At 39.8% G+C, this 23,294-nt stretch overlaps 2 protein-coding genes across 3 annotated transcripts in view; both read left to right on the top strand.

Annotated features, from left to right (window-relative positions):
- Positions 1-14,075, top strand: part of GCC2 (GRIP and coiled-coil domain containing 2) — a 32,718-nt gene extending 18,643 nt beyond the window's left edge. The window contains exons 15-23 of the mRNA XM_053934600.1: positions 111-188; positions 863-1,000; positions 2,195-2,316; positions 3,879-4,055; positions 5,608-5,825; positions 7,244-7,438; positions 8,250-8,389; positions 9,162-9,363; positions 10,510-14,075. Of these exons, the coding sequence (XP_053790575.1) occupies positions 111-188; positions 863-1,000; positions 2,195-2,316; positions 3,879-4,055; positions 5,608-5,825; positions 7,244-7,438; positions 8,250-8,389; positions 9,162-9,363; positions 10,510-10,580 (1,341 nt within the window). The 3' untranslated portion in view covers positions 10,581-14,075. The remainder of the gene's footprint in view (positions 1-110; positions 189-862; positions 1,001-2,194; positions 2,317-3,878; positions 4,056-5,607; positions 5,826-7,243; positions 7,439-8,249; positions 8,390-9,161; positions 9,364-10,509) is intronic.
- A 6,543-nt stretch (positions 14,076-20,618) lies between these two features.
- LIMS1 (LIM zinc finger domain containing 1) overlaps positions 20,619-23,294 on the top strand; it is a 67,931-nt gene continuing 65,255 nt past the window's right edge. The window contains exon 1 of one of the 2 annotated variants that reach the window (XM_053935596.1): positions 20,619-20,694. In XM_053935596.1, coding sequence (XP_053791571.1) covers positions 20,654-20,694 — 41 coding nt within the window. In that variant the 5' untranslated portion in view covers positions 20,619-20,653. Of the gene's footprint in view, positions 20,695-22,852; positions 22,874-23,294 lie in introns of those variants that run through there. The other variant, XM_053935598.1, reaches the window with a different exon arrangement.

The following is a 23,294-nucleotide window of genomic DNA, read 5'->3' as shown; positions in this document are numbered from 1 at the left end:
GTATTCTGTTTTTAAACTAGATTTTAAAAAAAAACAGCTGGTAGCTGAATTTTTAGGTTACTGAGGTTTGGAGGTTTTTTTTTTAATCTCCAGGTAATTTTATCTTGCAGGAAAATGACCATCTAATGTTGCAGGCATCATTGAAAGGGGAACTGGAAGCCAGTCAACAACAAGTGGAAGCCTATAAGGCAAGAAAATTCACATTTTGTTAGTACAAGTTTTCTCATTTAAGTAGTAAGGGTGTGATTTGTCCTGGGCACATGGAATATAGGCTGAAGAATAAAGAGGTGCTATTTTTACTTTTAGGCTACTGGATCTTTTTCTTAAATGAGTTTTGTCTGTTTGCTGCTTTCCCCAAATATTTTTTCCTATGATTTTCTTTATGTGGATTTACCCTTTTTCCTCTTTCCCTTTCCACCAAAGGAGAGGACTGTGGAGTTTGAAGCTTGTAACTGGAAATTTTTTTTATGTTTCTTTCAAAATGGTAGTTGTTCAGTTTAAAAGCAGAAGAGCACAACATTGTCAGCAAAAATCTTAAGTGTTGTGTATCTGTATATTGAATAGAAACGTATTGGAATATAATAAAAGAAGCAGGGAAGGGAGAGAGGTTGGCTTTCTTAAATGCTGCCACCCCAGCATTGTAATTATATCTTCAATTCTCTCTTTAAACAGCATCACTTTTTAAAAATTATGTGGTAACCCATGTCTATTTTTTTATTCTATTTTTATTGGATTTTAATTTTGTATTCACCAGTTATATGCAGGAATTACTGTAGTAGAGTCCTAGGTGCTCAGTGGCATGTTTCCTTGGAGAAGTAAGAAAAGTTTTCATGATAGTCAAGTTTTCAACTGACTTTTTCAGATTCAAGTGGCTGTACTGACATCAGAAAAGCATAAAGTTCAGGAACAACTGCGAACGTCTTCAGAGCAGCACCAGCGTACGATGAGTGCTTGCCAGCAAAAAATTGCAGCCCTGCAAGAAGAGTGCAGAGCAGCCCAGGTATTCCAGTGGAAGAAGTAATCTTAGAGGCTTAAGAAGGGAGATTGCTTGCACTCTTTGCTTCTTCAAAAATATTTTGCAGATTTTTCACTCTTTTATTTTTGCCTGTCAAGAATTGCAAATTACCTCAGTAATTGAGTGGTGGTATAAAGGACAAGCCAGACTGTCCTGGTTGACATGTATCACTTGGGGTGAAACAGCTGGACTTGCATACTGCTATTTACAGTAGGGAAAAAACTTGTGGTAGTGGGGAGACAGGGTTTATTTAAGATGATCAGTAAATATACACTCAGAGAAAAGAAAATTCTTTAAAGAAAAGAGCACAAATAAAAAAAAAAGTATAACTTGCTTCATATAAAACCAATTAACATAGGTATCACTTTAAAGAAAAAAAAAGCCATGAAAAATATATTTGCAAGCACCTTTTAATATGCTGAAATATGAGCAGCTTCTTAATTGGCAGCTGAATTACATGGAAAAATGACACGGTTGCTGAAGTTGTTTTCTTGGGTTTTTTTGTTGTTGTTGTTGGGTCTTTTTTTTTTGTGAGAGGAATATGCAATGTGAGTTCTGGAAGGGTGGCAGTAATCTTTGCTGTGTAGTGTACAGTCAAGGATGACGCTACTGTGATGTGAGGCAGTTTTCTATATGTCCACAGAAACTCAGGCAACAGGTGAATTTAGAAGAAAAGACAGACCAAACACCTTTACAGTCAACTAGAATATTATATCTGGTGCTGTGTAATACCATTGCAAGACTGACTTAACTCCTCAGAATTATGCATAACTTTATGGCACATTAGAATTTTTGTCACCCTTGTAGTATTGGAGAGAAACAGAATTATACATATTTCTGTACTTTATGTTACCTTTGCCTTCATTTAAAGCTGTTCATAAATCTCCTGGCTTATGAATCTCTCAGTTGAATGCAGTTTTTGAATTTTCAAGTATTCTTTCTTTTCTTTAATACTGGTATACTGAAAATCAGTGTCTCAAGTTTCACATTATATGATACTCAGTTAAAATCTAAAGAAACATTATCTGTTATGGTGGTTGCTGTTTTAATTACCTGTTTTAAAGAAGGAAATGCAGCAGGTGGTTTTAATTTTTTTCAGTGTAAGATGCATTTCATTATAGAGAAATAAGGGAGCAATAGTCAATAGTATAACTTACGGGTTTGTTTTCTGTGTGATAGGCTGAACAAGCATCTGTTACATCTGAATTTGAGAGCTACAAAGTCCGTGTTCATAATGTTCTAAAACAGCAAAAGAATAAATCTACTTCTCAGACAGAATCTGAAGGAGCCAAACAAGAAAGGTAAAACTAACATTTTTACTTGATCTGCAATCTGACTGTGGCACTGTCTAGCTGAACAGAAGAAATACTATCAGTTCCTACTGTTGTGGTGCTCTATTAGTTTCTAATAGCTGGATTTGTCTTTTTAATAACCATTATTTTTGTGTAGATCACCTATTGTTACAGTTGGTAGGAGAAGTAAGCTCTTAGGAATTTTTTTATGACTCATGAGCAGAAATTAGCTTGCACATTCTATGTAGTCTTGATGCGTCATTTTCTCTCATGTGAAGTAGCCAAGTGCCATTTGCAACTAAGAAGAAAAGAGCAGATTGGTTCAGTTCAACTGAGCTCACTTTGAACTTTTTCAGGAGTGAGTGGTTAAGTGTAGGTAAAGCTCTGGATGCCAATTCAGTCATCAGTTACTGCAGATTTATGAAATCCTGTATGTTGTATCATATGAGGAAAGACTTGGAAGGAAAGTTACACTACCAAAAGTTCCCTGAAAATCCTTTAAGTACAGTCATAAGCCAGGTGAATTCAGATTTACTTCAGAAAATGTCTCAACTCACTGCAAAAGTCAGTCAGTTTCTGCAAGTTATTTTTATTAGCCATTGACGACTGCCCTTGGTGACAGACCGGGCGTTTATGTGTGAAATGCCAGGATTCGTTTCTGACGTGGACCCTCAGTCGGTACCGGCCATTGCAGCCAAACATCCACCAGAGGGCGACTTGTGCCTTGTTAGAGGACTTGGGTTTAGGGCTGGTTTGGAGTTTTTGAAACATTCTTGCTTTTGAAGCAAACAAACTGTAAGAGTTACATTTCTTTGTCTGTCCTTTATGCAAAATTTTAAGAATTTCTGGTATTGTTAATTTTTTTGTTAGAGAGAACCATCTTGGAAACATTGGAGAAGCAATAAACAGATGACAAATGGTTCCCAAAGAAATTACTTACAAGTATTAACACTAAGGATTAGTGAGATACACAGTTCATGAGATAATGGAGGTGTCTGCATATATAAACACAGAAATCAGTAAAAAAAGAATGTGTGTGACATAAGATTTTTTTTCTTCCTGGTATTTCTGATTTTGAATTGTTTCTGACTAACTGAGTTTATCTGTTATGGACTTGATGTTGCTTTCTAGTAATTTGCTCAAAATCTACTCCAACCATTTGTCCCCTGTATTTGGTCTTATTGAACTGATGTGCATTTACTAAACAAATGAGAAAAAAGCCTCACTTTAAAGAAGAAATTTTTTCTCCCATCTGATTCCCATATATTATTTTCCTTCTGTCTTGTCCCTCCTTGAAGTAGAAAGTGCTATCAGTCATGCTTCCTACCCCAACAGTTGCATTCCCAGCAGTTCAGATGGGATGTGGCAAACCTTCTTCTGTCTATGTTGAAACAGAATCTGATTGTTTCTGCTGTAGCTTATTCTAAGATTATTTTGGTCTTAGTGCGGTGTTGATTAATAAATGCGCAAATTGGATCAGTTATCCAAAATGTAGTGGCTATGATATAGGTTCTGAAATAATGTAATTATTTTAAATGCATGTTGTGTGTTTCTTTTTCTTCCACGTGCAGGGAACAGTTGGAAATGGTGATAGATCAACTTAAAGTTAAGCTGCAAGATGCTCAGCATAATTCACAGATGAATGCATCTGAACTGCAGGCATTGCAGTCTGAACATGACACCCTACTGGAAAGACACAATAAGATGCTGCAAGAGACTGTTGCAAAAGAAGCAGAACTCCGTGAAAAGTATGGTCTGCTGATGAATATATATGGATATTTTATTTTGTTTGAATTTTAAGATCCTAGCATGTGGAAGCCTATAACTGTACTTTACAAAGAAAAAGCATGTTGTTGAGAAAGTGAAAGGAATTTCAAAAGGATTGTTTGCTATTTTTCACAAGCCATCAGACACTTCCACAATGACAGTGAAATAGTAGCTGATAGGGGAATTTGAGATTTCTGCAAACCTTCTACCTCTTAACTATCAGATCTAAAAATTAACTTTTTTAAGCACGCTGACTATTTTTAAGTCTAATGCCCAGCACCATATTTGTGTTGTACCACTCTACTAAATTTTATAGATGTTTCCTATTAAAAAAAATAAGATAGTTATATGGAAAGCAAACAAGTTCACTGACAAAATACCCAGTTCTTGTCCACCAAGTGCCTTTCTTACAGAAGGTACTATATTTTAAGTTTGTGCTTGCCAGAGGCTTAACTTACCTTAATTTGCCTTATTTTTGTTTCAAAATGAATGGAATCTGTTTAATCTGTATCACTCCTTGTAAAGTCACATGAGTGCCTAATACTTGAGCTCCACAAAAAGAGTCTATCATTGTCTTTTCTTCTCCATTTAGGGTACAGAGATATTCACGTGAAGTATTAATTAGAAATTACTGATTGATATTAGGAACTGTTGACTTCTTGTCACTGTCTTTGTACAGTTTTATCTGTTTCTGATAGCTACATCATGATTCACTGTAGTCAACCTAATTAAGTTCTGCGTTTTTCTGGAAACAACCCATTCCATAGTAGGTTCCCTTTATACTTAAACAGTGGTCTTTTCTGCTCAGGCTCTGTTTAAGTCTGTATGCTTATAAGGGTGAGCCCTGGGCTTAGTTTTTCATAAATGCATTCCATAAATGCTTGTGACTTTATTGATTATTATATTATAATATATCATGTCTATACTATATATTATTATTTATTTAATATATTTAATTGCTTGTGACAATTTTGGTGTGTTTCTGGAGTACCTCCAAACCAAGTACAACTGATGAGTTACTGACATTTTTCTTGCTAACAACTACACAATTCTTCACTGAAAGTTGAGGTTTAAAAAAAAATAAACTTAGCTTCTTAGAAAGGTAAGTTTTAGAAGTCCCAAGTAAGTACTTTGTAAATAAATGTTATAGGAAGTGGAATATAAGTGACATGCCCTGTATGATACTATAAACCGTCATGATGCAGTTTTAGAATTTAAGTCTGTTTAGACCACAGTGTCTCTTAAGTCTTTCATTATTTCCCAAGATGTCTGAATATTTTGTTCTGGAAATAGAAGTTGAGTTTATATAGCACAGTCCATTCATATAAAAAATAATGTGTAGCTTTTTCAGTCTCAGATTTTCCCTGTAAAAAGAGGACTTTAAATGCAAAAATGTTGCACACATAGTCATTCTAAGATAATCATACATGTGAAAATTGAAAACTGCCTCAAACTGTAAAAATTTTGAAAAGTTGAAAAACTTACAGTGTTTTGCTGCTTGTATCTTACTGTTTGTGCATGCACTGTTTTCAGACTCTGCACACTACAGTCTGAGAACATGGTCATCAAAACAGAACATGCCCAGGCATTGAGTCAGCTGACAGCCCAGAATGAAGCTCTCCGGAACAATTTCAGAGATCAGGTCAGGAACCTGCAAGAAGAGCACAGGAAGACAGTAGAGACACTTCAGCAGCAACTCTCCAGAGTAGAAGCTCAGCTCTTCCAACTCAAGAGTGAACCAAGCACTAGAGGTAACTTCCAGGCAGAATACCAGGTTTTCATGGGTTACTTAGAGATTTGTGTACTTCAGACTGAAGCTAAAATGTGCTTACAGTGTTTGATTCTGTAAAATGACCAGCAACTTGTTCTGGGAAATCTGCTGCATGCTGTATCAGTCCACAGATACCAAGTCAGGAATGCATCTTTTTTATTATTTACTGTTGCTTCAGAATCCTAAAGTCCTTGAATACATCCAGAGGAGGGCAACAAAAGTGGTGGAAGGACAGGAAGGACTGTCCTATGAGGTGCAGCTGAGGACTCTGGGTTGGTCTAGTTTAGAGGAAAGCAGGCTGAGGGCAACTTCATGGCTGTCTTACAGATTCCTGAGTGGGGGAAGTGAGGAGGGCAGTGCTGACCTCTTCTCCCTGGTATTCACTTACAGGACACGTGGGATTGGTTCAGAGCTGCCATGGGAAGGTTCAGACTGGACATTAGGAAGTGTTTTCTTACTGAGAGGATGGTCATACTTTGGCACAGGCTTCCCATTGAAGTGATTGATGCCCCAAACCTGTCAGAATTTAAAGAGGCATTTGGACAATGTCCTTGATAATATTTTAACTTTTGATCAGCATTAAAGTGGTCAGGCAGTTGGACTAGATACCTATTGTCGGTCACTTCCGACTGGAACTATTCTGTTCTAGAATCTGCACCACTGATAGTGGTATCTGCAATATCAGACAGATGGAAGGAAATTACTTTGTAAACATTGGTGTTCTTATCATGTCTCAGGTTTTGGAGCATGCTGCACATCTGCCTCAAGTATGAAGTGTAAAGCTAAAGTGTATTAGAAGCTATTTTAAGAATGTTTGTTATTTGTATACATGCTATTTATTATACTTGCTATTTGATCCTTCTTCCAATTTAAGATTTTACTGTCTTCAATCTCAAGTGCTATTTTGAAATCTGTAAAGTTTCTAATCAGGATGTAGTTGGACATTTGCCAAGCAGCAGTAACAGCTTAAGAAGTTGCTCTGTTATTAATGAAGTAGAAGGATAATGCACACAGTAATAAAACAGAAGAATTTACACCTCCCACAGGACTGGTTGAAACAAAAGTAAATTATTTTGCATTAAAGGTATTTGTTACCCTCACCATAGCTAAAACACATCTTCAGGGAGATGTACATGAAGGTTTCACAATTACTGAAATAAAAATTGCCAATCAAGTTTGGGTTTAGAACCAGACTTTGATTGGAATGGCCATTTGGAGGTGAAAGGCTGTATTTTGCTATTATAAATGTTATATGCATATCTGGTTATTTCTTTTGGCTTCACCTTCCCCGGCATTTTGAAGACTGTTTTATATACCACTCACAATCTGAAACTGTCACACCTAGCAAATAGCCCTCCCAATTTAATTGTGATATGAACATCAGTAAGTATCTTTCAGGTCCAGCTGTTTCAAATCTGGCAACAAAGAACTTGAGAGAGCGGCGGAGCACTGACCTTCCTGTGCTCGATGTGCACACTGTGGCTAGGGAAGAGGGAGAAGGTATGGAAACAACAGACACAGAGTCTGTGTCCTCAGCCAGCACCTATGTTCAGTCCTTGGAGCAACTGCTGAACTCACCAGAAGCAAAGCCTGGTAGGTAGAACGTGGCTTTCAGAAGTGCTTGCCTACATAGGTTGCAGAAGTTCATGCCCTCAAAATATTTTAGAGCGTTATGTTTTCATGCTTTTAGGTGCAAGACACAAGTCTAGTCAAGTGCCACTGAGTTTACTGTCCTGAATTTGTAGGAGTTTTATCATTGATTAAGGACTTACAGTAGGACATTTCTACAGGTTTTAGTGATTTAAAGATGTCATATTTCTGAGCTTTCAGAGGGAAAAGACTGGATGAGCAAGTCAGTGAATAGTTACAGAAATTTTTGTATTCTGGATAAGTCTCTACTAGGGACAGTTAAGTGCTGATATAACCCCGTTAGTGAAAGGATAAAATTTCTGTTTATCTTAATGAGGCTTATTAGAACAGTACTTTATTCATAAGTTTTTTTTTCTAGGAAAGGGAAATTCAGCATGAAAAAGAATGTTTTAGGAGTCCCCAAAAACCAGAAAAATACATGGTGGCATATAATCTTGTTTTAAAAGTCTACTGAACACTTCATGGATAAATGTTGAAAATCTCCATTTATGGGTAGGAAACAAGGAATAAGTTAAAACCAGGTATCTTGAGGTACTCTAGAACTATTTTACCAGTCCCCTTCTAATATATAAACAGAAATAGATCAGAAAATAAGCATGCAGCAGCAGCATTGATGCCTGTTAAGTCTGCACTCTGACTTTGCATGAATTCTGTTCATAAGAAACTACATTAATCAAGTCCTGATGTTAAGTTAGTATGAAGTAGATGCAAGTGCATTTTCCTTCTCTTAGTTTTCTTTTCTAATTAATTCCAGAACCATCTCAATGGCAAGCAGATCTCACCAAGGATGAACTAATTCAGAAACTAAACACAACAACTAAGAGCGCTGATCACTTGAATGAATTACTTCGTGAATCAGAAGCAACCAATGCAATCCTAATGGAACAAATAAAGGTTAGCAGACACACAAGAGATGTGGGGACAGCTCTAATTTCCATGATCTGTTTCTTAGACCAAATATCTTTCAGAAAATCCCAGTCTATAAAATTTTGGTGATGTAAAACTTAATTTGGGAGGAGGCTTTTATTCCACAGGTCTAATTAGTGCTTCCAGAGTATACTTCAGTTTTTTGGGGTTTTTCCCACCACAGTTTCTAGTTGGCTGAAGAGAAGTGGGAGAGGGGTGTAGGAGTAAAAGCTTCTATAAAAAAACTTCAGGAGCTGGGAAGTTTAATATTTATTAAAGGGTCTGTACTATTTTCACTTAGATAAAAGTAGTAAATCCCAAGGGAAGCATTGTCTGGTTTCTCTTTCTGTTTTAGCTGTCTTAAGTTAGAAGCAGACACATGAACTAATGTATGAGTGAGCTTTCTGAAGACATTTCTCTAAATGTACTAAGCTTTCTTTTCTAAAATGCTTTTAAATTAATATCATCAGATTTCTAGCTATTTAACTGTTCCACTGTTACTAATCTTTTATTACTGATATTGTATCTCTATACTGCACAAATTTAATCCAAAAAGGGTATTTTTAGTCAATAACTTATTTCTTACAACATTATCACATATTTAATTTTCACTGAATTTTTGTCCTGAATATGCTGCTAAACATGCATTATTCTTTTTGAAGCAAGCTGCGCAATTCATTTTTTAGCTCTTCAAAAGACCTTTGTTCAATTACTCATTAAGTGAGGCAAGCAGTATTACATATTTTTTCCTCATCTGCAGCTTCTTAAGAATGAAATAAGAAGATTGGAAAGAAATCAAGAGAGAGAAAAGTCTGTGGCTAATCTAGAATACTTGAAGAATGTTCTGTTGCAGTTCATATTTCTGAAATCAGGAAGTGAGAAGGAACGGCTGCTCCCAGTCATAGACACCATGTTGCAACTCAGCCCTGAAGAGAAGGGGAAGCTGGTTGCAATTGCCCAAGGTAGGTGGTGTTCAAAATATCGTCACAAAAAAGAGAAAAAGAAAGGAAAAGGATAGTTCTGTGCTGTCTGTTGTGTAGACCTTTGAGAAAAAACAAAACTTAGTCTCATAATGCCAATGAACTAGTCATAAAACCATTTTCTTTGTTAGGAAGTTACTGTTCAGTTTTCAATAAACAGAAAAAGTACTGTGAAATTGACATAAAATATAATTTCTTCTGAAACATTCACATTTTAGGAAGACAATGATAAGATGAAAAAATTTAATGTGTTCACATTTTGAGTAGAGTTAATTTTTTTTTTTGTCAAAATAGAGGTTTATATAATGGAATTATTTTCTTTACAGATGTTCTAAACAGATAACTGAAGTGGTCCTCTCAAGGCAGTATTGCAGATCTAATATTAGTTTCAATATAATACATTTAAAGATATCTTAAAATATGCTCTTTGTTGAAGAAATAGAGAGACTAGGGAAAGACAGAGTTAGGTATTTACAAGAAATTAACACCAGATTTCTATGTACAATAATTTTGTACAAATACAAAAAATGTTCTGTTTCTACTTCAAATACTCTCAGCATTTGTTCCCTTAAATGCTTTTTAAGATATTGTTTGTCACTTCTCAATGAGAGTAACTGTAGCTTCTTGTACTTCATTAGCAACTGACCTTATCTGACTTTAACTGATAAACTGATAAACTGACTTTATCTTAGAATTAATATAAACAGTCAGCAACACATGCACATATCAGAACTTAAAACTTGTGAACAAAATCACATTAGAAAGGGAAGTGTTTAAGTATTGCATTCCATGATAGACTGTGCATTTGGAAAAATAAGATGTAAGTTAAGTTCATAGCATGTTGATGTTGTTCTGGCCCTCTAATGAAGACTGAACAGATTTTTCTGGAGAATGGTGATAAACTACATTTTTCAGACATTTTTAACTACCCAAAGTAAAGTGGACTTGGTGGTACAATCCATATCTATGTCAGCCCAAGAATTAATTCCTTTCTCAGCAAGCTTAAGGACAGCATTTGAAAAAGGATAAAGGCAAGGAATGGAGGCAAGGATATGTAACCAAATGATGCACTGTCCAACATAATAAATGTCTAACATAATATAAAATATGTTTTTCTTCCTCCTTCAGGTGAAGAAGAGAGTACCTCACGGCCTTCTGGGTGGGCTTCATACCTCCACAGCTGGTCAGGTCTTCGATAAAGCAGTGGATGCACTGAGTCTTTAAAAACATTCCACAACTGCAATACTCAGAAATCTTACTGTAGATCTGCTGGTGTTGTAGCATTGAACTACAGGGTTTTATTTGTGTGTGTTTTTTTTCAGCTTTTTAGGCTCTACTAAGAAAGAAGCCTGCAGTAGCTCTGAAAGATGGTCCTATGTTATGCTCTGGCAGCAGTGAACTATTTTTCTTGTAAATGTTAAAGCTGATAATAAGAACTATGAAAAGTGACAAATTCATTGCAGATAGCTTGGAAACAGAATTTGTCAACCTGTGATAGCTCTTTTGATATCAGTTTAAAAGTTTGACCTTATATTAACTGGAATAACTAGAGTTTAGATTTTAAGCATTTAAAAGTGTTTACAGTTGCTTTCACATATCACTGTCAGCTAGCTAATCTATATGGTTAGTATTACTCTCTGCACATTTAAGAAATTTTAAATTATTTCCTCTCTTGTGATGACTACAAAATGTACGATAATTAAGAAATAGAAATGGCATTTTCTGCTTTAAAGTTGTTGTTTTTCTTAAACTATTTTGCTTTTGCAGAACATGAAGGCAACAGTTCACAAAATGTAGAGGGTGCAAAAATCTGTATGAAATACAGTGCTTGTCACACCTGGGCATGGTACTGTAGTAGAGATTAGTGGCATCTATGGAAGCCTTAGTATACTGCTCCAAGATTCAGAGATCCTAAGTGAGCTGAAGCTTTGTGAGAAAGAGCTTAAGACAGGGCTTTTTAATCTGAGGTTGAAGTTTGTGGGAAAGACCAGGAAGAAATGTTCCATTACTGTAATGATGTCTCTAATTGGATGGCAAGACTACTCATACTGACTTAGTCATAGTGAAGACACTAAAGAATGAATCTGAGCCCACAGGTCAGACTCCTAACATTAACTTCTGAGAGAAAAGAATGAAGCTTTTGTCAATAGATGCATTTTTTAAATGTTCTAATGATTGAAGAACTTATTCTCTCCCTTGCCTGTGTGTATGTACGTTGTTTGCACAGATATTTGCACAGATGAGATATCTCTGTTCCAGGTTGCTCAACAGAATTTTACAGGTTTTTCCCAAGAAAAATAAATTTCTACCATCTCTTCTTCTATTGTCAACACAACACCTCTTTTTACCTTCAGTTGTCTTCTTCCTTATACAGTCCATAATGTCTTTCACCATCTTAATTTATTTGTAAGGTTTTAAAAAGCATACACATGTGTTTGAATCCAGCTTATGTTTAAACCAGTCTTTCTGTCTTTTTCACTCATACTTTCATATTCTCTGTGTTGTTTTACAGAGAGTCTTTCCCAGGTACCCATACAAATACTAAATAGGGTTCTTCCTTTCCTATCTACCTTAGCTCTGAGGAGATGATGCTTCTTCCTTTAATATTGCCTTATTTCAGGCTGTGATTAATCTGAACATATGGACAGCAGAATGGCAGCATGTTAAGAATAAACTGTTCAGTAAGGTTGCTTTTGGTTTAATTTTTTGCTTGTTGCATATATTTCAGTAAACAATCAACAAAGCCAACAGGCTTTATTTAGGAATTCTAATTCCTTTCCACTGTCTTAGGAACTTCTATTTTCTTCCCCTCCTATATATATTTTAACTGGAACTTTTATGGTTTGTGCTTCTGGGGAAAACATCCTCTGGGGACTTTCAGAACATAGAACTGATCAACAGTAGTTTGAGGGATGAGTCTTTTTAGATGTCTGTAGATAGCAAACAGGAGGCTGTGTTTAGGCTTTCTTGCATTTGCCTTTGGAACAATTCGGACCAGTTCTCGGATGCTGGATTCCAACTCTATTCAGCTGGATTTGGTTAATGTCACTCAGAAGAATGCCAAAACAGCAACAGGAGAGATTTGAAACATATATAAAAGTAAGTGCTAGTCATCCTCCTGCTGTGATTTTAACAATGGATGCACATGAGTAGAAGGGTATGGTTTTGTCTCAGTTCACACTCCCTTTGCAGCTGACCTGATTTAGTCTCCGCTATTGCTTAAGAGCTGTGACAAGTTCCTCTTAAAATGCACATATTTCAGAACTGTAAATTATTGAACACTGTAAGCTGTGAATAAAGGTGTGCAAGTAACATATGACACTGGCTGTATGAAATACCAGTTGTTTATTGACTTCTTTCAAGTCTGAGTTGCATGCTCACTGTTTTTAGTAAAACTTGAGTACTGTACTTAAGAATGGAGTGAACAACTTGCATTAATATATTTTTTTACAATGAAAGATAGAGATCTTAATTAATGTAAAAATATTTTAATAACTGTTACTAACTGTTTTCTGTTGCTAAGATTGCCAGAACTTACCTATGTGGCAATAAACTGACTGTAAGAAAAGAAAAGTTTAACAGACACTTGAGTAAATGGCATAGAAGAACATAAACTGGAAAGAGGATTATTTTGCATAGAGAACTTTTTATATGTCATATATTTGCATTTTAATGTACAGCATTGTAGCTGTGATTTGCTTTCAAAAAGCAGTTTAAAGTTTTAACTAGTACTGCTGCTTCTTGATATACTGTGGTGCTCTTTTTTGGAAGAGCACTGTGCTGACTTTGCTTTCTGGTTCTTTTTGTTTTCTTTACAGTGCCATACTTACTAGAATTTTTCACAGAAAATATCACCCTTGCCCAAAATGTTTATAAGCTCAGGACTGATTTTTATCTTTTAACAGCCTGCCTTCAGTCCAAGCATAAGGAGGGCATAATAATAATAATTCTGCTGTCACTATACAAATTATACATTAAGTAAAAACCAAAAATGGGAGTGATTCAGTGTTCCCAAACCTGCACTGTGGCTGAATTTTCAGCTGTCGAATGCTGACTTAGAAATGGGTTATATGTCTTTCATTTTCCCTTTACCTAGAAGGGAGACTCATCTGTGCAAGCAAAAAGTGCTCCAGCTGAAAGACAGGAAGATCAGAGCTTGTCAAGCTGTTGTATAGATGTGGCCAGTTGAAGGAGAGTAAGGTTGCTTTTTTCTTTCATGACCCTCATTCCCCAAAGTATAACTGTGGGAATACAGGGTTCTATTATTTTCTAAATTTAAATCCTCCTTCGTCTATCTCCCTTCATCTATTTGCTGTGATAAGAGATGATATATCATGAAATTGTGGAGGAATGCCTAAAAATTCTCCTTACTTTGTACTAAGTGACTTTGAAGCCAGATTAAACATACATGCTTCATTTGGCTTATGCCTTAGCTTCACCCAGTGCATCAATACTTCCTAAATTACCTGCTAGTTCTACTATTGTTGGTACTGTGAAAATATCTCCCTTAGAAGCCTTGCAAATAGCAGTCATTACTCACAAGCTGAGAAACCGAATGTATGAAGAGATAAAAATATATTTGTTGTAGTAATTTCAGAATTGCTAGTCTGGATAGATAAGTATTTTGTTTGGAAATATGTCTTTGATGGCCTTTTCATGTGGCCATCACTTCAATAAAATTCACCTTTACTCAACAGAGTGCCTTTTCTTTTCCCTGAATGCCTGTTCTTACCTGAGAAAATGCTACTCAGGTGGAAGGTAGAAAACAAGGACTTTCTGCCATTGTATTGAAGAGATTTTTATGGATCTGGTGTAGTATCCACAGCCTCTGTTTTGGAAGGCAACTACAGCAATGGATTCTTCTGCATGAACAGAAAAGAAATTGGTTTGTTATAGAGTATTTTTAGAAAAAAAATTTTGAAAAGCTCATTTAAGTGACTTCAAATGTGTTACTAGATTGTCACCAGCAATCTGACAATATTAGACATGAAGGAGAGGAGGGTTGCAGAAGCTGTTAATGGCCTTATTAGCAGGATTGCATTTAGTGTGTTTGAGTACTAACTACCTTATAAATCAGCACACTTTTCTAATTGCACACAACTTTGAGATGGCCATAATTACCTCTTCCCTAATACGCTGTGATAATTTTTCTTTATCTGCATAATTGTCCTATTGCAAAGACTGCATGCTCAGTGGATGAAGAGGTGCTTGGTTTGATTTAGCAAGAGTTTGGCGTGTTTATTTTCTTGCCAACCATTTTTCTTAGACCATGCTTATTACACAAATACGTGGTCAGAGAGGGGATCATAAGCTGTGAACAGAAGCTGTGAACATGGATACAAGGGTCAAAAAAGAGAGCCTGATACTTCCAGTCAACTTCTAACAGCTTTCACATAAGTTTATATATGCTATGGGGAAGGGGAATAATAATCTGACTACTTTTTAAATGAATTTGATTAAAATCTGTCACATTGTGAAAGGATGAGAAGATGCATCTTAAATTCAGGAGCTTCCTTCCTTTCCTTCCTGTCCTGTGTTTCTTAGGCTCATTCTGAGGATTCAGGCTGGATTGAATAGTGAAGACTGAGAATAGTAAAACAAGTATGGAAATGAACATCAGTTACTGCTCCAACAGATCAGCATGCCTTGGTATTGGCAAATTTTTTTTTTTTTTTTTTTTCTGTCAGCCTAAAGGCTTCTTAAGAATCCAAGGTAAATGTAATCAGTGTCAAAAACAGTGTGCTCTTTTGGGCATGGGCACAGTCCCAGTCCTCCCACAGCAGCCTTTGAAAGTGTTTTAAATTGATAGACACTGGATAGCAGCTGTGTACAAGCATAGGATTTAAGTGGGGTTTATTGTTTCATTGCCTGAAAATCGAAGCTTGTTCTGAGAACACTCAGACTGTTTCCGGAGGGGAGGTACATATTCGCTCTTGGCTCTCTTGCCCTTTGCAGCCTGCAGAGCATATCAAAAATAAAAAGCATAGAAACCATTATAGAGCTTCAGAAAAAGGCTTCTACCCAAATACTGTTTTACTGTTATTACTCCCCTTTGTGGAGTTAAGTTGCTGATGCTCAGCATTACTCTTGCCAAGGGAGAAGGCCAATCACATCATTTTGGCTTAAGCATCCCTGTATTTATACAGACTAGTTAATATTCCTCTCACATCTAGTTACAGCTTTGGCTTAAACCTGTAGCTGTAGCAGTCCAGGTGAAGCTGCCCACCTTTGCAAGGGGTGGTCCTTCTGCTCCAGGGGGAGAGGGCTACAGCCTCTCCAGGGGAGAAAAGCAGATGGTGGTGATAAAAACCCTAAACAGGTCCTGTTGTTGAAGTGGCATCTCTCTCTCCCTGCCCTGACTACCCACCAGCCTTTCTCTTGGAAACTGGTTAAACCAGTTGATTGCAGTGGTGGGGGATATTGGATATCTTGCAGGAAGAGGATTTTCAGAAAATGCAGAAAAGCTAAGGATAGGTTTTGTAACATTCTGGGAAAGATGGGAATTGCAGTGACAAAAAGCTTGAAATAGAAAAATTACACACTTTTACTATAAAAAATGTGAGAGTAATACCATGATCTCCAAGAGTCATGATTTCTTAAAGTACCTGTTTTGTGGTGCTGCCATAAGTTTTTTCTTTAGCTTTTACTGAGTCTGCACAAGTACTGATCTTGTCATAAAGCAGAAATTTATGCTGCTAAATATGGAATTTTATTGATCAATTTTGCAGAGGTTTGAGATTGATCAATTAAAGTTATATCCTTGGTTTTGCAGTCTACTTCCCTCTTCCAAGAAAAAATTATGCCGAATATACTAAGTGTGTCTAAAATGCATGAAGCAGAAATCTGACTTGTTTTATATGGATGTCAGAATGATCACTGAAATGTCTTCCAGTATTCTGAGCAAACTACATATTGTTTTTAATAATAGAAATGTTTTTTAGAGATACCAAATAGTGGTCAAAACTTATTTATTCAATTGATTAGTGGAGTTAATAATGCTGAGCAAAAATGTGAAACCTAAATAATACATTAACTGTTAATTAAGCTGTTAATTCATTAACAGCTTTGCTAAGAATATTTAGCTGGACACCCTATGTTCAAAAATTATTCCTACTTACATGGTCAAAGCTTCCTTCACTGTTGCTTTAGCTTCATAGCTTTGGAGGTGTGACATGAATACTCACACAGTTTACAATTTAAATCCATTGATTATGTTAAGTAAACAACTATGGGGCTGCTCTGCTAACAGGCTCTCAGAGTCAGAATAGGCTTAGATTGGATATTAGAAAGAAATTCTTTACTGTGAGGGTGGTGAGGCCCTGGAACAGTTGCTCAGAGAAGCTGTGGATGTCCCATCCCTTGAAGTATCCAAAGCCAGGTTGGGTGGGGCTCTGAGTGACCTGGTCTAGTGCAAGACATCCCTGCCTGTGGCAGGGGGGTTGGAACTGCATGATCTTTAAGATCCCTTACAACCCAAACCATTCTATGAATCTACCATCTGCAGTTGCATGAAGTTCTGGAAGAAAGCAACAGCTCAAGCAAATACCACAGTTAGAAGTTCCATACTCATGTCTCTTCATACCACTCTGGCAAAATCATAAAAAACTTTTTCATTTCCAGAAAAAGAACTTGATGTAACGATGCTGATATCTGTGATTAGAGACAGGCAGCCAAATTCTTTGACCAAGCAGCTGCCTTCTCATCTGTCCTCAATAAGCCTTCCTTTCTCACTTCTTCCCCAGGCCTACAATAATGGCCTTGTTCAATGTCAGCAAAGCTGTCCATGCATTTAGCTCTGAATAGGCTCTGTGCTGTCACTTAAGAGTGACAGAATAATTTAGGTTGAAGAAGACCTTGAAGATCAAAGAGTCCAACTGTTAACCTGGCACTGCTGAGTCCATGTCACTAAAGTGTCACTGCCAGCTGCAGTACAATAAGTTTGGTATTTCAACAGTGATGGAAAATGTAAAGTAGTCTGGAAACAGAACATCAAAAGCATATGCCTACTTAAAACTGCATTTTATGCTGGTCTTAAAGGGAGAGATGAGAGTAAAAAAAAAAAAAAAAAAGCATTAATTTTGTGATTAATGTGCTGGTCTGGAGACATGGAGTCCAAATTCCCTGCTTTGCCACATGCTTCCTTTGTGAATTTAATTTCAGCGTCTCTATTTCCTGACATGCTGGGGATAATGGCACTTTTGTACCTGATGCCAAGTACATTAGCAACACAATGTTAAACTTTGTGATGGGTTTGTAAACTGAAATAAGTAGGCAGACTACCATATTTTCTTTAAACTGCATAGGAAGAAAATCACCATAGCCTGCATTACACTGGAATGGAAGGAATGATCTCCTTAGGAGTCTGTGGTGTGTGCTTTGTGAATCCTATTAAATTACTTGCTTAAGTATTCTAGACTGAATTTTACAAGTTAATTAGAATGCCAGCATGGCCTAATGCTATGTAATGGATAATTAATAACAATTAAGAATTGTTATTTCTGTTGTAAAGCAAGACAAAACAAAAATTTAAATCAGCCCCCAAGGCGCAAACTTGCTGCAAAGTGCAGACAGCCTGAGGAGGGAAACTCTGAAACTGAATTCCTGGTTTTTCTTGGTACTTAGAGTTTCCAAAAGCTGCTAGTACTTAGTGTTTGGCATTTGTACGTGCTTGGGGAAGGCTCTCCCACTCTCTATGAGAATGCCTTTGCTACTTTGAGATTATATTGCTAGCAGACTAGGCTTTAGGGATTTCATCTTTAAAAGCCCTGGAAAACTGTACGTTATGCAATTCTTGCTGTACGTTATGCAATTCACTTGCTGTTAAATCCATTAAAGTGCCCTCCAAAGGAAGCGCCACAACGGCTGCGCTTGTTGGCTGGCACTGCCTGTTAATTATTTCCAGAATTTACTATTTTGAAGTCTGCGGCCCTGGTGGTTGCACACCTGCCCAGCCACCTCCCTGCCCTTTCAGGCTGTGCTGGTCAGTGGTGCTGCTCTTTAGCAGCCAGGGACATACATACAGCTCCCCAGGAGGATCGGCAATGAGAGAGACCCTGAAATCCTTGCAGACAAGCTGAGGTTAATTAAAGACATTCATGAAGCTGCCTACAAGTAATGGCAGACTGCCCAAAGCAGATTAGAAAAAAAACTAGAAGGGTTGTATTACCTTCAGCTGGCACAGAATGAGTACTTACTTATTTAGATGATATAAGGAAGCTTTGCTGATAGACTCATTAAAATGGGTGAGTGTTTTGGGGTTGGGCTTGGTTGTTTTGTGGGGTTTTTTTGTTTGTTTTAATTGAAGGGGGTGGTGTGATTGGTTTTTCAACATAATCACACCATTTTTGATGTTGGCATGTATATCTGGAAGTCACTTGTCCAACCTCTGTTCAAGCATGGCTATCTACAGCAAGATTCCTAGGATCACATCCAGATGCTTATGGAGTACCTTTAAGGGTGGAGACTCCACAGCCTCCACAGACAACCTCTGCCAGTGTTCAGTCACTCTCACAGCAAAAATTTTCCTGATGTTCAGAGGGAACCTTCTGTATTTCAGTTTGTTTCCTTTGCCTCTGTTCCTGTCACTGGATTCCACTGAAAAGATACTGACTTTGTCCTGCTTTTACCCTCTCTTTTCAGATATTTTTATTAATTGGTAAGATGTCTCTGAGCCGTCTCTTCTTCGGGCTGAGCAGTCCTAGCTCTCTGTCTCTCCTCACAGGAGAGGTGGTCTAGTTTCTAAATAATCTTAGTGGCCATTTGATGGGCTCTTTCCAGTATGTCCATGTCTTTCTTGTACTGGGAAGCCCAGAACTGGGCTCAGCCCTCCAGGTGTGGCTTGACCAATGCTGAGTAAAGGGGAAGGATCACAGCCCCCTCTTCTGGCATATCATCCCTTCCCTTTTCAGGCATATATTCTATTTTCCTCTTTATGCAGAAATGTATCCTCTGTGATGCTAAAGTCTTGCTGTGTTTGATTCCTCATCCTGGCAAGCAAAACTGAACCCTGCCAAGGAGAAAAATAACAAATAAACAAACAAAAAAAAAGGTACTACAGACAGTCTGTGTTTCTACAGCTGTAGTCCTCTCTAGAACCATGCTTCTGGCACAGCCATCAAATACATTTGTGCATCATAGTCCCCAACATTCACATTCTTTTCCTGTTTCTGATGGATACCAAAGTAGATGTGCTTCATATTTGAATTATTCTTTCTGATCTGTGCTCACTCATCTGTGCTCCACTATGCTGATCTTCACTGGCTTAACATATTCCTTTGATCTGTCTTCTTGGAGCCATATAGATATTTCCTTAATCCTGGCAGGCAAATATTTGCATTTTTCATTCCAACTCGCCACTTCCTTGTTCTGGGACAGCAATGGGTGGCAATACAGACAGCTCAATAACACCACCTTTTCTGTTATGCTCCTTTCATTTCTCCATAGTCTGCCTTTCAAACTTCCCTGATTTGGAATGAGGTCGCTTTTCTCCAAGTGAAGTGGAAGGTTTGGCCCCAGGTTTGGCAGTGTTGGAGGTAACTTTCTTACATTTACTTTATAAACTTCTGAGCCTGAGCGAGGTGCTAGCCTTCCCCCATGCCATTGCTTATTAATGCTCTTACATGCTTAAATAATGTTGATCTAAACCGGACTCTGGCTCCAGCACAAGTCACCTAAGTATATTTGGCGCCTCAAGGTGTGGCGACAGCTTCCTTGCTACAAATTATCCTGCACTACCCGACCACGTGTAGGAAACAGTGAAAATACTTGGAATTGTTTTGACATCAATTTTCGGTTCTGGAAAAAAAAAAAAAAAAAAAAAAAAAAAAAAAAGCCGAAAACAACAAAACCAGCAACAGCCGCTCCCAGGTACCTACTTCGCGTAACTCCGCGGGGCGTTCCGGCCGCCGCATCTCCCGCGGGGCTGACGGAGGAGGCAAGCGACCTCTCCCGCGGGCCCAGCGGGAAGCACATGGGGAGGGGGGACCCCAGCTCTTTGCAGTGGGCTCCGTCCGCTTCTCGGGCTGGGCGGTGGGATCCCATCTCCCGGCGGTGCCTCCCCTCTTTCCCGGGCTGGGCGGTGGGATCCCATCTCCCACCGGTGCCTCCCCTCTTTCCCCGCGCGGGGGCGCAGCGGGGCCGGGGCGGGGCGCAGCGGAGGGCGCCCCCCGGCGGCGGGCGGTGCCGCCCAGCGCCATTACCGCGGCCCGGCGAGGCCCCGCCCGCCGCCGGTGGGGAGCGCTTGGCGGGAGCGGCGGGAGCGGCGGCCGCCGCGATGCTGGGGGTGGCGGCGGCGGCGGGGATCAACTGTAACAGGTAGGAGAGGCGCGGGGGCCGGCCGCATCGTCCCGTCCCGCCTCCCGCGGCGGGCGGCCGCCGAGGGCGGCGCTTTGTCTCGGCCGGGCCGCTGTCACCGGCTGCTGCCCGAGAAAGGCGCTTTCCCGCTGCTCCCGCGGGCGCCGGCGGGGTCGGGCTGCGGTCCCGCCGAGAGGACGGGGGGCCCGCAGCCGTGCAGGGTGTCCCTGTGAAGTGTCCGTTTCACGGAGAAACTTTTCCCTGTCCCGGCAGCCCCGGGAGCCGCTGCGAGGGGCACTGCAGGAATCCCTTCTCTCCGCAATCCCCTGCTCGGCGTTAGGCGCTCGCTCGGAGCGCTGGGGTGGGCCCTGTGCCCTTGTTACGGCGATCGGGAAAACACCCAGAACTGGGGCTCGCACGTCCCGGGAGCGGCGTGAGCGCGGTCTGATGCCCAGTGCGCTAAAGGGTGCCCTGTCCTGGGCGGGCGGTGGCTCTGTTAAAAGCATCATACTAAATAACCTCGGGTGTGGATGTGGTGAGATTCGTGATGTTTATGCATATTCCACAATTAGCGAGTAGTCCTGTCTTGGGGACTGGTTAATGGGGTGGACTACGGAAAGCAAAGGCTGCTCTGCTCATTGCTCAGTGTTTCAAAGCCTCACCCTGTGCAGTTTTTTCTTGGGAAGAAATGGCCCTAATTAAAGCACTTGGCAAAGTGTTGTGCTAATATGTAAAAACACGGAGCTGAGGGAAGGAAAAAGAGTGATTTTGTAGCTGCTGTGGACTTGCAGGTACAGGACGGCTGCTGGCACACAAACTTTAGCCTGTCTGAAGACTGCCTTATCTTTCCTGCGCTCGACTTCTCCTGCAGGCTCCTCCAGCTCTCTGCCATACCTTTGGAGAAAAGCTGTGGCAGTTGCAAAGTCAGGCTGAGTTTGGGCTACAGAGGTGCCATCCTGAGCAAGGTGAGCCAGTCTTCTCCCGGTGTCAGTACCCTGATGTCCTGGGCAGGATCTCACCAGCCTTGACCAGCTGCAGTGCAGCCACATGCTTAGAAAAACATGATAATGTGATTCAGGTGTCCTTATGTGTTGTGGGTAACTGTTTCTTCTTTGGATGTTCCAACAGCCACTTGCTTTCATAGTGGGTGGTAGATGCTTCCAGGCCAGGATTCTTTCTGCATTCCTGAAAGTGGCCGAGTTGTCAGTATTTGTGCCGCCAGCGTCAGTCGGTCGCGACTGCGCGTAGCTCTGTGTCTTTCAGCCCCACACAGGTGCTCCGGCTGAGCCGCCTCTTTGGCCAGGTAAACAGAGCAATTACATATTTGGCATTTGTTCTGCTGAAGCTGTCAGGGAGTGGGCCAGCTGCCCTGCTGGTACATGCTTCCAAGGATATGAACTAAGCTACACCCCTGGCACAGTGAGAGGTTTTGGGACGAAGTCAGACTAGAGCCCCCGCTTGCAGAAACTTGCAGAGATGAAGTAGCAGGGAGGTTACCTGCTGCAGCATGCGGCTGGCCAGCACATCCCGGGACACACTGGTGGCAGCAGAGCCATCCAGGGTGCGGCTGGCGGCTCAAGCATCCTTTCACAGCAGCAGGAGCAATGCTGCCTCCTGGCCAAGCAAATCCTCCCGTGGCTGAGAGTCAGCCTGGAGTCCTGCTGCTGCTGGTGTGCCCTGAATAAGAAATGTTTGCCCAGTTAAGACTGGATGTGGGGCCCCTTGCCTAAAAAGGCTGGCTTCCTCTGTTCCTTTCACCATTCTTTTGGGGTGAATGGTTGTATGGAGGACAAGGGCCTGTGCTGTGGTTAGGGAGGTGAAGGTGCTGTGTGGTTCACTGTCACAGAAGCATGGCTTGAGGGAGCAGAGGGAGGTGCCAGCCAGGACAGCAGGGCTGCTCATGTAGCAGGGGACACAGTGGTGAGAGGGTGTGGTGCCAGCTCCTTCGGATGAGCTCCAAGTCATCTGGCTGAGGGGGTTTTCTATAGACGATTCCAGTCCACTGAAGTTGAAACAAAGGCATAGGGCTCTTGGAGGATGCATTTTGATTTTGTAAAATATAAGGAGGGAAAATTAAAAATTGATGTGTTTTCTTGTTTTGGTTCTTTGGGTTTAAAAAACCCACTAAAAATGTGACTATTTCATTCAAACCTCCTTTTTAACAAAATGTAAAATGATCTCAAAGACATCTGGTCAGCAGGTATGCACAAGGAAATACTTCTCTTTGTAACTTTTTTTTTTTCCCCTCTTTGTTTTATGGAGCTTTTTGAACTTGAGTCACTCCTGTGGCTTTTGTTTTGCAACTAGAGGAACTTGCAGGCTGGTATTGTCACTTGAACAGTCGTTACTGAGGCACAGCTTTCTCACTCAGAATCACGCTGGGAGACCAGACTCTATCCTGGAAGAGAGGGATTTAGGTAAGGAGGGATGCACAGTGGGTCGATGCTGGGTAGTGGTGGGCAGTTCAGGATTGCTTGGTGTGCTGCCTGGGGCTGATAGCTCGTTGTGGCAATGCCTGCTTGCTTTATAAATGTCCTCTGAGTTTTGTGGGCAGCTTTTTCAGCTGGTTGTGCTGAACTCATCTTGATGTGTTGTCATTGGAATAAGTTTCATATGTGGTT

This window comes from Vidua chalybeata, chromosome 2 (genome assembly GCF_026979565.1).
Source record: "Vidua chalybeata isolate OUT-0048 chromosome 2, bVidCha1 merged haplotype, whole genome shotgun sequence".
In the NCBI taxonomy this organism is placed as follows: Eukaryota; Metazoa; Chordata; class Aves; order Passeriformes; family Viduidae; genus Vidua; species Vidua chalybeata.
This window is presented reverse-complemented; position numbering and strand designations above follow the sequence as displayed.